General features: G+C 37.7%; 1 protein-coding gene across 1 annotated transcript; it reads left to right on the forward strand.

The window, feature by feature from the left end:
- The first annotated feature begins 5,497 nt into the window (after positions 1–5,497).
- On the forward strand, positions 5,498–13,812 carry LOC140333252 (keratin, type I cytoskeletal 17-like). Its single transcript, XM_072414794.1, has 8 exons — positions 5,498–5,861; positions 7,557–7,639; positions 9,168–9,324; positions 9,897–10,055; positions 10,422–10,547; positions 11,373–11,587; positions 12,737–12,771; positions 13,626–13,812. Exons 1-8 carry the CDS (start codon positions 5,523–5,525, stop codon positions 13,721–13,723), a joined length of 1,212 nt encoding a protein of 403 aa, XP_072270895.1. The 5' UTR covers positions 5,498–5,522; the 3' UTR covers positions 13,724–13,812.
- The last annotated feature ends 3,222 nt before the right edge of the window (positions 13,813–17,034 follow it).

Here is a 17,034-nt window from a genome sequence, read left to right on the forward strand (position 1 = left end):
ATGGCATCAGAGATATGTCTGAACCAAGTTTATTACTCGTCACACCCATCAGTCATTCCACACGACACAATATCTTAAAATTAAAGGATTTTTAAAGGATTACAGAATGAGTTTCAGCCCATTTCCCATCTCAAAGAAAAGATAAATGTCGACAGGGATGAGTACAATTGGCATAATTGTTAATAATTATGTACTATAAATTCCGCTCTGTGCTAGAGCTCTGCTGGGTGGATCATAATGATTTTATTATGTTGTAATAAAAGTTTTCTCTTTGTGAATGTCTGGCTTATCTGCTTGTGGAGGCCACTACGCATTACACGGGCTGTGTATTATGTATAATGAGACATGCTTGCACGTGAACTACACGTGTAGCACTGACATCCTGGGTGGTGATTGCCACCACCTAATCGTTTGGAAATTTCTGTAGTCTGTGACTAATAAAGATAGGTCTTTCCTCAGTTAGGGTTTTACTTTGACAGCCAGGGGACTGTACTGAACAAAACTCCTTGATTCCTCACTTTGGAGTGCATTCTTATTGTATCCCTATGGAGTTTGCACTTGGAGAATGGTGATGGCGCTGTCAAATGAATAATAAGTTCAAACTCTTGAAAGACAGACAGATTCTTTATTGCAGAAGAGACCCTTTTTTACCCTTTTTACCCTTACCCTTACCAATATATCCAGAAACTTAACAGTTTGCCTTTACATTGTCTTGAACGTGTCTTGTGATTTTCTTATTTCTGTGGCATTGCATAGGAGCACTGCACCAGTAGTTGAAAAGGACTCACATAATTTAGGCTCTCCAGATCAAGATGAATATTTCCTTTCGGCAGGTACAACATCATGGTAATACATCATTGTTGTATTTTATCCATGTATTTTGCACTGTAGTAACACCTTAAAAATCTTGCTACAAAATTTTGGAAAAATAAAGACAAATTTACAAGTCAATTGTAAAGCTCCTGACCCCGACATTTTCATCAAACTTTCTGCAGAAATATTTATATATATATAATATATATATATATATATATATTTTTTATACATATGAATATATATAGCCCTTGTTGGCAATCACAGAGGTCAGACATTTCTTGAAGTTGGCCACCAGGTTTGCACACATCTCAGGAGGGATTTTGTCCCACTTCTCTCCAAGTTAGTAAGGTTTCGAGGCTGATGTTTGGCAACTCGAACCTTCAGCTCACTCCACAGATTTTCTATGGGAATAAGGTCTGGAGAATGCCTAAGCCACTTCAGGACCTTCATGTGCTTCTTCTTGAGCCACTCCCTTGTTGCCTTGGCCGTGTCTTTTTGGTCATTGTCATGTTGGAATACCCATCCACGACCTATTTTCATTGCCCTGGCTGAGGGAAGGAGGTGCTCACCCAAGATTTGACGATACATGCCCCCGTCCATTGTCCCTTCGATGCGGTGAAGGTGTCCTGTCCTGTTAGCGGAAAAACACCCCCAAAGCATAATGTGTCCACTTCCATGTTGGATGGTGGGGATGGTGTTCTTGGGGTCATAGGCAGCATTCCTCTTCCTCCTGCTCCGGTGAGTTGAGTTTATGCCAGAGCTCAATTTTGGTCTCATCAGACCACAACACTTTCACCCAGTACTCATCTTGATCATTCAGATGTTCATTGGCAAACTGCAGACTGGCCTGTACATGTGCTGTCTTGAGCAGGGGGACCTTGAGGGCTCTGCAAGATTTACAGCCTTCGGGGTGCAGTGTGTTACTAATTGTTTCCTTGGTGACTATGGTCCCAGCTGCCCCGAGATCATTGACAAGTTCCCCTTGTGTAGTTCTGGGTAGGTTCGTCACCGTTCTCACATCAAGCACATCAAGCTCTGACTTTTGAGCACTGGGTTTTTGAGGGTTTTTTTGTTGTTATTCTGTCTCTCACACCTTCAATAAACCTACCATTACAATTATAGACTGGTCATTTCTTTGTCAGAGGGCAAATGAAAAAAATTAGCAGGGGATAAAATAATTCTTTCCCTAATTGTATATAAATTTTTATATTATATGGAGATATATATATTCCTAAATCACACTAACTAGTTTTTACGTAAATAGAGAAAGGGGTATTTGCGTGCAGACACTTTAAATATCAGGGAAAACATAATGATCACACAAGGTTTTCTGACCAACCTACTCCCTTTATGGAGAAATAAATGCACTGTAGACACCAAGTAATTAACCTTTCTCATCACTGTGGGAACATTGTCATCTAATATCTATTGGCAATTGTCAAATTAAACCCCTAACAACTGAGAAACCTCAAAAGGATCTAACAATCACTTTAAATATGATAAATAAATATATAGCAACTTGACATTAATCTTGTCATTAGTCAATGTTAACATTTAATTACCTACAGATCAAAAGAAAAATACCTTTTTAAAATTATAGCCTATTATTTTATTGTTCGTCTTCTCTTTTTGCCCATAAATGTTATTGTTGTTGACAGGAGGACAAAAGTGCAAAACAAGGGGAAGGCAAATTGTATGCAGTTAGGCGTTCTTTGATAGCCAAACCCTGGCTAAAGACACCCAAATCCTTCTGAGATACAAGTCTGCAATACCAGTATTTCATGTGTCTTCACATCCATCAGATTAAACACTGAGCCCTATTTGTTAGCCCTGCTCCTTGATTAGGATAAGTTCATATCTCAGACTTCTAGTTGTACAATGTACCAGCACAGAATCTGGAGTAACAATTCAACACTTGTAAAGTCTAGACAATAGATTTTATTGAAATAATTAACAAGGCTTTAACAGCTTGTAAAATAAACATTTTGCAACTACTATGTTGACCAAAGTGGAAACATTTAGCGATTGCATTTAGTATAAAATAAGTAGAGAATGAGCAGTACAAAATCATTTAACGTTCATCTATAAGAAAAACCTTTTTTGGTGGAGTGGAGAGGGGTTGGATCGCTTTTCATTTTTTTCTACCTGTATCGCCATTGTTGGAATTTAACCCACAAAATTTGAAGCAGAATGGCATAAGGACCTTAACAGAGGTTTAGCAGAGCTAGACTGGCTCACTGCTCATAAAACTTCTGTCTGTGGATACACCCAGAAGAAAAATTACAAAATCTTATCCTGTTGGTATAGAGACACGGTCTAGCTACACCGTATGTTTCCCCAAGTGCCCAGTACTTGCTGGAGGTGTGGTGGGGCTGAAGGTACTTACCTGCATATTTGGTGGGCCTGCCCAGTTCTGCAACCATATTGGCGAGAGATCTTCGCAATATGCTTAGATATTTACGCTACTACTTTGACTCCCACTCCAGAAATGGGCCCACTTTCTTTATTTCCAGATCTTTCACTTCAAAAAAGGCCCTACACAGTCACTTTATGGCAGAAGCCCGCCAGCTTATTCCATTATTTTGGAAGCAAATAACTCTATCCTCAATAGCTTTATGGGTTTCCAAGATCAATGAATCTATGAGAATGGAAGAAATTAGAGCCTTTGACAATGATTGTATGGATAAATTTACTACACGTTGGGCCTGTTGGGAACATTATAGCACCTCTTCCAAATTGAAATCACGGCTAGGTTCTCCTTCCCAGACATCGAAATGCTACCCCAAGGTCACTTTCACTCTACTTCCAAATAAATGGTGCCCCCCCCCCCCATATTTTCCTTCCCAAGTCCATGCCCATTCTGCCCTTAAATCAGATTTTATGTTTAATGTATGATCATTACTTTTATGTTTTTTTTTCTTTACTTTCTTTTACTTTGCCTTTTTTTATCCTGGTTTATCTTGATTATAACATTGTAGCATTGGATCTTTCTTGTTGTACAAAATGCATGTTATATTTCTCTATGCCTTTCTTAATAAAACATAATAAACCATAAAATAACCACTTGTTACAACAGAGGTATGCAGAAGGGCATCTCGGAACACACAACAAATTGAACCTAAAAGCTCATGGGCTAGAGCAGCAGGAGTTCATACTAAGTCACACTTCTGTCACCTACAAAAAGGGACATGAAGATACAATTACAGGAGCTCACCAAACTTAGATAAAATAGGTTTGGAAAAGCTTTGCCTGGTCTGAAGAGTCTCCATTTATGCTGTGTATTTAGATGGTAGGATCAGAATTTGGCATCTACAACATAAAAGCCATAATTTATCCTGCCTTGTATTAACAATTTAGGCCAGTGATGGTAGTGTAATGGTGTGGTGGATATTTACTTGGTCATAAAGGCTCAAGTCCATCCCTTTTGACATTTTGGGCTCCTTAGTACAAAACGACTATTGTTTAAATGCCACAGTGTACGTTAGTGTTGTTGCTGACCATCTCCATCCCTTCATGACTGCACTGTAGCCATCTTCTGATGGATTTTTTGTACAATCCAAAATTTTGTAGCAACTGCGTGATGCAATATAATATCAATATGAACCACAAATCCCAGAGAAATGTTTCAAGCACCTTGGTTGAATCCATGTAACAATAAATTACAACAGTTCTGAAGGCAAAAGGGGTCCAACCTGGTACTAGCAAAGTATAGCTAATAAAAAGGCCGTTGAGTGTATAACTACTGTATATATAAATATATCCGTTACCTTTAGGACTACAGTTTTCATGAGATGTGGAAATGCAAATCAGATCATTTTTACAATGTTAATCTTGAAGGCTGTGGTACGTATCAGAAAACTTTATTGGTATATGTCTATCCTTGCTGATCATCCTCTATTGTGGTCTACATTGATCATTGTAGCCAGTTGATGTTTGAATATACAATGCTAATCTTAATATTAATACTAATAATACTATTTTAAGCCTTTTACTACAAACTGATACATAAAATAATTGTATCATATTGTTGGGCACATACAAACTCCATCTAGATGGGTTAGTGGTGGAAACCAGCACACCAAAACTGCTATTAAAAAAATGAAAGGTGAGCATATTCAAGGAATATCTTGCCAAATTTGACATTTTTACTGTTACTTACTAATATATGAAGACCATTTACATGAATAAAAGATATATACTAAATATATATATACTATAAAGAATAATTTTTCTAATACAGGAATCAGGTTCCAACCTCAAAAAAAATTGACGGCTTTGGCTAGACAGTGCCTAAAAAATTGAATATAAAATAAAACATAACAATTATGTTCACGACTGACTGACTTTGCCATTATTATGGTAGACAAAGCAATCAAGTGATACATGACAAACTTCAAAGTTTTTTTTAAAACCTGCAGATTTAACACCTAGCATTTAGAAACTGAACAGAAACAATGAAAGCAAGCCAGACTGCCTGGGGGAATTAAGAGCCAACAGAAAACAAAACAAAATGAAGAAACTATTCATATGTTCAAGTTATAATAATCCATCCAGGATTTATGAGTTGTTTTATTGTAAAAAATGAAGAAAAGAACCTACTACACCCATCCAAGGTACATGTATAAATACGTTCATGCAAGAAAGGTTGTGCAGATCTTCGAGAAGCTCTCTGAAATTTAGGAAAGTTGGATCCAGCACTCAGCATCATGTCTTGCCAGTGGAAAAGTGGGTCAGTTAGATCATCAGTGGGTGGTAGTATCAGCGGCCACAGAATCAGCAGTTTGGCTTTAGACCTGGCTAAGGGATCTGAACACTTTGGTGCTAGTTTTAGCTCAAATGATGGCCTCTTGCAAGGAGGTGAAAAGGAGACAATGCAGAACCTTAACACCCGACTAGCATCTTACCTGGACAAAGTGCGAGCCTTAGAAGATGCCAATGCTGACCTTGAAGCAAAGATTAAGGAATGGTACCTAAAACACCAGACCAAAACTACTCCAGGGGATTACAGTAAATACTTCTCCATTATTGAGGATCTCAAAAACAGGGTAAATTTTTGGACCAATTCATGGATTAGTTTGATTAGTTTCAATAATATAGTAACAATGATCAGCAATGACCGATATCTATTTTGTGGTTACACAGCTTATTGCTTCTACTATTATTACTCTATTGAACCTGTTATGGGATATATACCTGTGCTGAAATTCTTGAACCTCTACCAAAAATACCAGTTCGCTGTATGATCTAGAAGTATGTAGGTTGGAAGTCTAACAGTCTGCTATTTTTTTCCTGGACAGAGGTTCACCAACTAGTAAAGCTAGGACAACATGACAGCCAAATAGGGATTGTTTTAGAAAGCAATTGTGAGTAGAATCACAGGCTATATTTAAGGCATAACAATGATAGTTTAGAGTTTTACCAGCTTCTAGTAAAGTTTCAGAACCTCTAAACCCATTGTGATCTTCCCTCCCGCCTTGGATGCATACATGTTCAGCATATATGCTAACGAACACTGATATTTTTTGGATAATTAAGATGCTCTACTTTGGTATTGAGATGATTGGAATTGTTGTATTGGGTATAAAAGTCAATCTGTATGTGTTCTTGAAGAGAACATGTGTTGGCTAAATTTTGGTTTCTAACCTTGTTAAACCGCTTTTGCTGTTTTAGATTTCAACTGGCTTCCTGGCTTTTTGTCTTTCAGTTATTGCCAGGAACAAACAAACAGTAATTATAGCCTAGATGAAGTCAAGTATTTGTATATATTAGCATTGTATCCAAAAATGTAACAGTTTCGGAGGATACAATGGGTTAAAATATGCTTACCTGTGTATTCAGTAATTAGTAAAGCCTCCACTGCAGTGTGCACCCTGTATGCCAAATGCAGACACATAATACATAAAAGGCATCTAGACCATACAATTAGAATTTTTTTTATAATTAGAATTAAATAAACTTTTTGGTTCCTATGGATTACTTTGAAAATCTGATTTGATTGATAAATGATTGTACATGTATTATCTTGAAAATCATTTCCATCACAGAAATGTATTTGGCAAGTACCTACATTATTACATCAGAGCAATATTATATAGTAACAGTTGGCATGCTATCAATGAACAATCTTTAGTTTCAGTGTGTGAAATCTAAATATCAATGAGTTGCCATCTGCTATTACTTTTACATTACATTTTAGGTAATTACATGGATCGTAGATTTATACAGAAGTTTGAAGTCAAAATATGCATATTTCTGTTTTTTGATACATGCTGCTGGTGAATTAACCACCATCCTTTCAACACTAGGGCTTCTTATGTAAGTTCTTCTCCTCCTGTAGTTCTCAATTTCGCCCCTCCTAAACTTTGAATCACATTGAGAAAGTGTCACTATCTGTTGTTGTTGAATTTGGGCTCCCATGCAAGGACAAAATGCTTTTTTTTTTTCATTAGGAACTGAAACTTAAATTATCCTATTCCTTGTTCCCCCAACAGCTGGCTTTCTTATTTTCCCTTCTTCACTCGTAGTTCGTAGGCAGGCTCTTGGTGTCCTCATTTACAGTACTGCTGGTCCTGCATATGGGAGGATGCAGTTCTCTTACTGATGGATAGTGAGTGCTTAAGTGAAAAGGCCTTACAAGATCAAAGTTTGCAGAGGTTATAGGATGCTTGTGGGTGATTCCTTTTTGCTTACCAACATGAACTAAAAAAAAAATATACCTTCACTATTTGTTTGAATCCTAGATCCTAATAGAAAGTACAGAAAATGCCAGGATTATTTTGCAGATTGATAATGCCAAGTTGGCTGCAGATGATTTCCGGATGAAGTAAGTTAAAAGAATTTGTACTCTTCCTATATTATGTATGTCATGTAGAAAAGTTAGCTTCACTGCAAAATCAGATAAACCAATTCTTAAGAATAATAAGCCATGCAAATATTAAATGAGGCTGAATATGAATGCAACATAGACATAGTCTCATTCAAAGTTTTCATGGGTTGTTATTACACAATAACTTGCAAACACTGTTTTTATACCAGATCCTTAAAGGGAACCCGTACTTTACTCGTGCAGAAGTTCACTTACCTTCATATATATATACTCATTTTTGCCTCCACAGCTCTTGTCCTACCTACCTAGCTGATACACAAATCCCTCCACAGCATTTGCCCCACCTACCTACCTGATACACAAATCCCTCCACAGCACTTGCCCCACTTAACTTTCTTTGCCCTGATAGAAAAATCCCCCCCTAGCCGCTCTCATCGCTCCTCCAATGACCTACTAATGACTACTCACTTCATCACACGCACGACTTTTCTAGAGCCTCCCTAATGCTCTTTTTACCCTCTTGAAACACTGTTTTCTAAGTAAATGTGACCCTCTTCCCTTTCCACCACAATGTAGTCCTGGCATCCTAAATAATACTTAATCTCTAAATTCCTTTGCTGTTAAGTGGAGATTAAGAAGGAGTCTCTAGCCCTGTGTAAGATCTGGCCAGATGGGCAGATTCTATTCTTCTGCACCATATTATTAATATTACTAAACAGTATCATATAGTGCCAACATATTACACAGCATCAAATCTTAGATGTCCTAAGCACCGTCTCTACAATTCCGGACTGAAATTAAATATGTACCATGACCAGAAACGTAATGGGCGTATGGCTGAATTTAAAGAGAATAAAACATTTTGTAGTACACTACAGATAAATGCCAACATCATCAAGTTTAAACCATTCTTTAATGTTTATTTATATTGGGAGAGACAGTGGTGGCAGCTGATCAGCAACTGAAAGGCTGTCAGCCACCCAGTACACTGGGTGCCAGTTGTTTCATCTATGAAGGATAATTACAAAAAGACATAACAAGGCCTGATTGGAATAGATTCTCACTAGCACATAACACCACATAGCCAAATTGTATTTCCCAATGCTTCGCTCACAATAGAATGACTCATGATAAATGGGCTGTCAACACACCACAACAGACAAAAAAAGTGTACAGGACACTCTCTTAGCAACATTCATAGTACGCATGCTGTAATACACCATTGTATACTGACTTTTACTGTATAGTGTATTGGGGTCCCACTCACACTATATGGTACCTCAATAAGCAAACAGAGCTTGTGCATTGCCATGCCTTTATTATTTTCCTGTGTTGTGGTGAGTTGAGAGCCTATTAAGTGGAACTGGTTGCCTAAACACAAGGCACCTATGTGACATAACAGAAGGCGTAGCAGAAGACAACCTAGGTGTCACATTATTTAAATAATTGACTATTCTGGTTAGAATTATTAAAACACGAGGAACTACCTAAACATAAAATTATGTAATAAAATGTTTTATTTCAGATATGAGACTGAGGCAATAATTCACCAGAATGTTGAAGCAGACATCTGTGGTCTCCGTAGAGTATTAGATGAATTGACCTTTGCTAAGTCCAACCTTGAACCCCAGATTGAAAGTCTAAAAGAAGAGATTTTGTACCTAAAGAAGAACCACGAAGAGGTACATAATGCATCCTCAAAGATGATTTTAGGCTTTTTATACTGTTTTACCTCCAAATCACTATACGTTATAGGCAATTAAAAAGTTCCATAGAGGGTCTATTTACTCTTCTCTACCAATGAGTTACCATTCTCTATAACAGAGGCTGGTAATCAGTTGTACAAGATATGTCTGTTATAGATACAGGAATGCTCTCTCTAAACATGGTTCATCTCTTGGGGAATAAGACTTATTTTTGGGATGTGCCAAGTTAAAAGAGAAACAGTGGGTGCTAGAATACCAATATTAGTATTTGCTTGTTGAACACCTGGGGGCGGAGGTCAGGAAAAGCAATACAAATAGGATCCACGCACTGATCAATACATTTCTGAGACATGGTGAGGGTAAACCAGCAACTAGAAGCATTACAAAATTGGATCCCCTGGTAATATTAAGTTTCTCATTGTAGTTGAAAATGATTGTTGGATACCAGTAGAAGTTTCTAGTACACTATTTTAGCTATCATTCAACATTGAATATGCATAAACAACTTCTCCATAACATAGTTATGGCTAATTTTCTAAATTTCTCAGGAAATGAAAGCTCTCCGAGGACAGAAGGGAGAAATTAATGTAGAGATGGATGCAGCTCCTGGTGTTGATCTGAGCAGGCTCCTGAATGACATGCGCAATCAATATGAAGAAATCGCAGAACAGAACCGGCGAAAGGCTGAAGAATGGTTCAGAGAAAAGGTAAACTTGAAGTCTCAGCCATAGGCTAGGCTGTTCTTTCTTTCTTAGAACCTGACTGTCTGGATTAGCTGGTGTATCTAAGCCCAAGAACCAAAAATGTAATATATTACTGCCTATTATTCCTTAGACATGCTGGCTACTTTGGCTTTATGTCCTTTATTTTTATCTAGTGCCCTGGGCACAACTTCTGTCTTAGGGTGGCTATGCTTACCCCTTCTCTGTATGAAGGATCAGCATAGCCATCCTTGGACAGAAGCAAGTAATTACCAAATAAAGCCTAACACTAGCTTACAATTATTACTAGCTTACAAATGTTTTTAACATGCAGTATATATGATTTTGTGACTTTTCTCATTATATTTGCAGAGCGCAGAACTTAACAAGGAGATCTCACACAGCAGTGAAATGGTTGAAAGCCATAAAACTCAACTATCAGACCTTAAACGTGCAGTTCAAGAACTGGAAATTGAGCTCCAAGCACAACTTGCTTTGGTAATTTTTCTTATAAGCATAATAAAGGGTATGGGATTACAATGTCTATAAAATAAAGAAGCTATAAATGAGATGATTATAATAGGACATTATGACATTGCCCCAATAATGGACAATATGGATAATGTGAAGTTGTTAGTAGAAGACCAGTAGACAGCAAGGTAAAGCGGTACAAAAAGTCAAGAATGTATTAATTCAAAAAACTTCTTTGTTTCCCTATTTCAGAGAGCTCTGGACATTTTGTGTCTAGAAAGCTGTAGGCAGGAAGAGAATGCAAGAGGTGTTGAGAGGAGTCCAATAGATAAGGAAACAAATGAAAAAAAGATCCTTTTTTTGTATGATCTCTTTTACGATGTAAAGTTGCTGTACATATGAAGAACACACTATTCTGCCTACAATAGCACATTCTTAATAGTAGCTCTAAACTAATTAAATAACACATTCATGTACAAAAGAGCCCCTGTGCTAGTACAATGTTTGCCTTCCCTGCCTTATGCAAAGTAAAAAGGCATAATCATTGTGCACTGATGACATTTACATTAAAGAGAACTGACCAAGAGTGTCCAAATCTATCTGACAAAGTGAAAGGTCTAAGTACTCATCTTGTACCCACATCTTGTAAAATAGGCCACTAGGTTCCAAAATGTCAGCACAAATGTTATGCTCAACTTCCATCATATAGGTATACACGAGTGAAGGTGAGTATTTAATCCAGTCTTAGCTTTGTTACTTTGGTTTTACCAAAAAGCCCAAACCAAAACAATGTGGTAAATTCACAAGGATTTACTGTCTTTCGTATTTATTGCTTATTATTCCTATTAACAGAAATCCTCCTTGGAGGGCTCATTGGCAGAAACAGAATGTTGTTATAGCACACAGCTCTCACAGCTACAGATCCTTGTGGGAAACGTGGAAGAGCAGCTCAGCCAGGTCCGAATTGATATGGAACGTCAAAATACAGAGTACAAACTTCTGTTGGACATCAAGACCCGCCTGGAAATGGAAATTGAGACATATCGCAGACTGATTGATGGAGAGCCGTAAGTTTAAAATGGCAAAATGTTGGTAGGAATACCTATCTTTAGTCTGGTGGATGGTTGAAAGTGCAGCAGAGGAACTAAAGTTTGAAAAAGGAGTTTCCTGGCCACCAGGAAAGTATATTCTATCAAGCAAATTCAGGGTCTACTAAGCAGCTCCTAAATTCTGCCTCAAAGACCATTAGTTTTGCAACACTGAGCTTCTTGATAACTGATTTTTTTTTAAAGTTAAGGGTAATCCTAGGTATGAAGACGCCTAGTTTCTAACTAGACTAGAACTCTATGTTCTTGGACTAGATGTCAATGAAGCCTAGTTTTTAATCATCTAGTTCTTGGACTAGAAGTCAATGGAGAAGCCTGGTTTGTAATCTTCTAGTTATTGCACTAGACGTCCATGGAGAAGCCTAGTTTCCAATCTTCTAATTCTTGGGCTAGAAGTCTATAAAGAAGCCTGGCTTGTAATCTTCTAGTTATTGCACTAGACGTCCATGGAGAAGCCTAGTTTCCAATCTTCTAATTCTTGGGCTAGAAGTCTATAAAGAAGCCTGGCTTGTAATCTTCTAGTTATTGCACTAGACGTCCATGGAGAAGCCTGGCTTCTAACCTTCTAGTTCTTGGACTAGACATCAATGGAGAAGCCTAGTTTCCAACCTTCAAGTTCTTAGACTTGTCTGGTTTAGGACTTGTAGTTATGGGTATTTCTTTGATAGTTAGCATAAAAAAATGGAGTGGAAACTCCTTGTAATGTTCACAAAACATGTGCGAACTTTTACTCTTCAGTTTCCAATTTACTTATCTTAAAATACACCTGCCATAGTGCTGGAATAATGTCAGAAGGATATCCTGCTATATATATGAACAACAGTCACAAGACAAGGTGCTCTTATTCGCAGGTAATCTTTGGGGGATATATACCCTTTTACAGGGGAAATAGAGACACTTATTTAATTGATCTTCTATTTTTTTCATGCAGGACCCGTTTTGGCACATGCATATTTGGTTTGCCTTTGTGCATTATTTTTAACCCATGTGCAAATACAGCAGCATTTTATTTACATATCATAACATAATATTAATAAAAAAGAAAAACATTATATGAATTATATATAATACATTATGAAATATTAACAGATATTGTTTTACATTTTTTAGATGGCAATATAAACCTCAACCAGTTCCAGTGAAGGGTAAGTATTTTTTTACAAGGACATGCTGTTTATATACAATCTGTTTAAAGCTGAGCTTCAGTCATATATTTAAAAACATAAACCTTATGGCAATTTATATTTATGTAAAAAAAAAATCCATAAATGTCTTTTATATGTAGCTAGTAAATATGTCATGTTCCTGTACTTTCTTGGATAGCTGGCCTCAGAAAGGTAGACCAGGAGAGGGAAAGGCAACAGTGTAATTAAAGCATTTCACAATGCTGTCAGTCTACTACAGCCAACATGCTTACAGGATGGCAGAGCACAGAATATACTGATACTCCTCATTTGTCCAATCCAATTAAGGCAGTGACATAAATGTATTAGAGATAGTGGTGTCACTTTATTGGTTATGCTATATAGTTAACAAGAATGAGTTAAGAAAATTGCAAATATTAGTAAAACATTTCACTTGTATGGATTACAACTGTTAATGTAGTAACTTGGATAATATTTAGCCAGGACATAACAAGTCATAAATTAGTTAAGCACTTAGGCTAATATTACATATTATAATATCACATGGGTGACTAACTCAATTCTTGATGACAACCTTCCACTTATGCCTTGGTTTTGATTTCACTAAACCTTTCTCACTAGAGGGGCAGCATGCAAGCATCATCTCACTGGTCTTGCTATGAAGGAAGAAATTCCATAGGGGCTGGTAAACATTCCCTTAGGTTGCCTAACGGATCCTATGATCCTCTGTGTTATCAGCCATAGGGTTAGACTTGTCTGGAATTGCTGGGCTAGGCTAAGTTGGATGTAATTGCTTAGTGTCACCAGAACGTTATTAGGCACTTAGTACTCTTCTCTTTCATTGTTTTTAACAGAACCAAGTAAAACCAGGAAAGTCACAACAATCGTGGAGGAGGTGGTAGACGGTAAAGTCATATCGCAGAAAGTGAATGAAAAAGAAGAGAAAGTGTAATCAAGAATGCAATTCTATAGCACTGATATACATATTCCTCAGTGATATTTGAGAATGCTTTTATATTATATTCAGTGCAACAGGGAACTGGGCGCATCTATGTTATTTTATATTCAATAAACTATATTGTGCAATACAATTTGTAGTCTTTTTTCATTACTTCAAAAAGAAAAAAACATTCTATATCTAAAAAAAAAGGGTTGCTTCAATTTTTCCCAAAGAATATTTAGAAAATTATAGCCCATAATTAAAAGATCTGAATGGTAGGCTCAGTCCAGAGCCCATCCTTCATCTCTGCTCAGGTTTTGCTGTGTTAAACCTGAATTTTGCTTTGACACAGGTACCCCAAGCATTGACAGTAAGGAAGGCTATTCTTTAACTGAAATAGTCAAAATGGCTGAAATAATGTTTTTGACCCCATGGCCATTGAGAAAGTCTGCCCATATTAGACTGTGTAAGCTTGGAGCTCACACATGACTTTCTTTTCCTGATCCTGATGGCCAAATGCAGCAGTGGTTTGCAAGAAAATGTGTGCACAAAAAACATTATTTGACCTTCCTACTTCATCATGCATTGGCAAAGGAAATATTTACTTTACATACAAGAACCTCATTCTACATACGCTAGAGCTTTTGTTACAGTATATCAGTGAAGTATATAGTATGTACATGTTTCTATTCTCCAAAGCCTTTTCTCTAATACTTTCCCACTTTTCCCAGTGTCCAATAGGTAGTGATAACATTATATCATCAGCACTGCTTGGGAACTGAACTAAGGGGGTGAGTAGTGGTAAGGTGATTGATGACTGGTCTCCCTGCTCATAGGAAGGAGACAGTAGTAAACATTGCAGGACCCCTTCCATTAAAGACTATTAGTATTCTTCCAGATTTGTGCAGTTTTCAAAATCTTATAAGATCTCTCACTTTGCTGCTAATAGAACCTCATCATTGCCTAACATCTACATAGATAGAAAGAGCACAGCTGCTGGAGGAAACCTAAAGTGGAACACCTTTGGATACCGCATGAACCTAGACGGTTAATACTAGTAGTATTGGAATTATTAAAGCATTTTTTAACAATATGACCTGTTTTTATTCGTTTTTTATTGAGAAATTGAGATAAAAATGTACATTACTTTGTTACAGGAATCATGGTAAGGTATGAAAATAGCAGAACATTGAATACTTTTAGATAACAATTAAAGATATAAACCGCATTGCATAATAATAGGATGGGTGTAACAGTTCCATCCTTGCTTTAACAATTTGAAACCCATACCAATTCTGCATATTATAGGTTTATCAACAAAGAACGAGGAAGTGAGAAGGAAAGAGACCTTCCACGAAAAGGTATACAATCCTTTGCATGAACTAAAAAGTTTCAAAAACACAACTTGGAAAGCACATTTGGTTTTAACTTACAACAACTGATGACTAAGTTTAAATGCAAATAATTCTGAGATTTAACCTACATATTACTTGGAGAGCATATACTGCACTTTACATAGTCACACCGGTTGTATCTTCCTCTGTATCTTTAGCAAATCATCTGGCCACCTCTGAGCAACCTGTCTTTATGCAGAAGTTATTATATGCAGGTATTCCAAAAAGCACAACTCATCCACCTTCCCGACTGATCGCTTTAGGGGGGGCTCTCGGCGTCTTTCCAATATTGTGGTATCATTGCTTTAGCTGTATTAATAAGGAAAGGCACTATCGAACGCTTATATTTGCCTATGGATGAGCTTGCAAAGTGAAAGAGAAAACTCTACGGTGAAAACTCCAAGGATACACCCGTTATTTGGTCTATATTATCAGACACCTTACACATTATATATTATACATTAATATTGAATAGAGATATACAAACAGCAGTATTGGAAACACTAGGAGAAAGAGCCCTGACTATTCAAGCTTACAATCTAAGGGGACAAAACATAAAAACAAGAGGTAAATGGAAAAAGTAAGCTGTATATTAAATGGAAACATGTCCTACTGTGTACCACAGGATGATCTGATGACAGGTTTGCAACTGGTTAAGGTACTCCAAATCAGTGGTTGCCAACCATTTTGGTTTCCGCGGGCCACTAAAATCGCCGGCTCCTGACCGCACATGCGCAGGGAGCCGGGTGTCAATCAAAGGGGTAGAAATCTCACCCATAGTGACGTCATCCTGACATAGCCCCACCCACTCTCCCATCACAGATCTACACACTTCCAATTTTTATCGTTGGAAATGAACGACAAACGAACGACGAACGATCGATTGGGCAAAAATCGTTCGTAAAAAAAGTAACCAACGACGCCGACGAACGAGGATAGTCGTTGGAAATGAACGACCGGACCGGCGGATTGGATTGGACGACAATTGTTGACCATCTATCGTGTGTACGGTCATTCATTGATCGTCCATGGTCTGAGCATGCGCGGTGAACGAACGTTCGCTCACTTCCTGTGGTGCACGTCACTTCCTGTATCGTTCAAACGATCGCATCTATCGTGTGTACAATATCTGCGAACGATCGTGTCGTTATCTGTATGTACAGGATCGGTGCTATACGATCGTTCGCAGATATCGTGCAGGATCGTTCGTCGTTCGTTTACCAACGATAATAATTGGAAGTGTGTACGTAGCTTAAGCCTGAGATGGGAGAGTTGGTGGGTTATGTCGAGGGACACAGCCCACCCATTTTCCTAAGCCCGGGACTTGTACAGGGACGTGTTCTGTGGCTGTGGCTGGTGCGTCCCCCCAGCGGGGTCCTTCTCCTGACCCCACTCACGGGCGACCGCTGCTCTATCATATGCTTGCCTGAAGATGTTTATGGAATTTAACTCAAAGGTATCTAACATGCATTGCACACTATTATTATACAATGTACCTTTAGATTTTAGATCTAGACCTTCAGGATGTCATATAGCTAGCAGCTAACATGTGTTAAATCATGCAGAGGAAGGTATGACAACCCAGAAGATACCAAGACACCTTAAACACTTTGGGCCTGATTTATTAAAGCTCTCCAAGGCTGGAGAGAACACACTTTCATCAATTATTCTGGGTAATCCAGCAAACTTGGAATGGATCTGTTCCAAGATTGAAAACATTTCCATAGCAAACACAGCAAATAGCATATGACTTTGAAGAAATCCATTCCAGTTTTTTTGGATCACCCAGCATCACTGATGAAAGTGTATCCTCTCCAGCCTTGAAAAGCTTTAATAAATCAGACCCTTTGCCTTTAATGCTGACGGCACCTTAGGTTATGGTTTATGTGGCTCATAGACAAATCTGGCCCTGTTAATAGCCAATATATA

The sequence above is a fragment of the Pyxicephalus adspersus genome, chromosome 6, assembly GCF_032062135.1.
Source record: "Pyxicephalus adspersus chromosome 6, UCB_Pads_2.0, whole genome shotgun sequence".
NCBI lineage: Eukaryota > Metazoa > Chordata > Amphibia > Anura > Pyxicephalidae > Pyxicephalus > Pyxicephalus adspersus.

What these genes read in the sequence shown, in the direction of transcription:
- LOC140333252 (XM_072414794.1), top strand. Translation starts at nt 5,523, where the DNA reads ATGTCTTGCCAGTGGAAAAGTGGGTCAGTTAGATCATCAGTGGGTGGT. An exon ending in TAAAGAAGAACCACGAAGAG is followed by an intron (nt 9,325 to 9,896) that starts GTACATAATGCA and finishes TAAATTTCTCAG; the next exon opens with GAAATGAAAGCTCTCCGAGG. An exon ending in AGACTGATTGATGGAGAGCC is followed by an intron (nt 11,588 to 12,736) that starts GTAAGTTTAAAA and finishes TACATTTTTTAG; the next exon opens with ATGGCAATATAAACCTCAAC.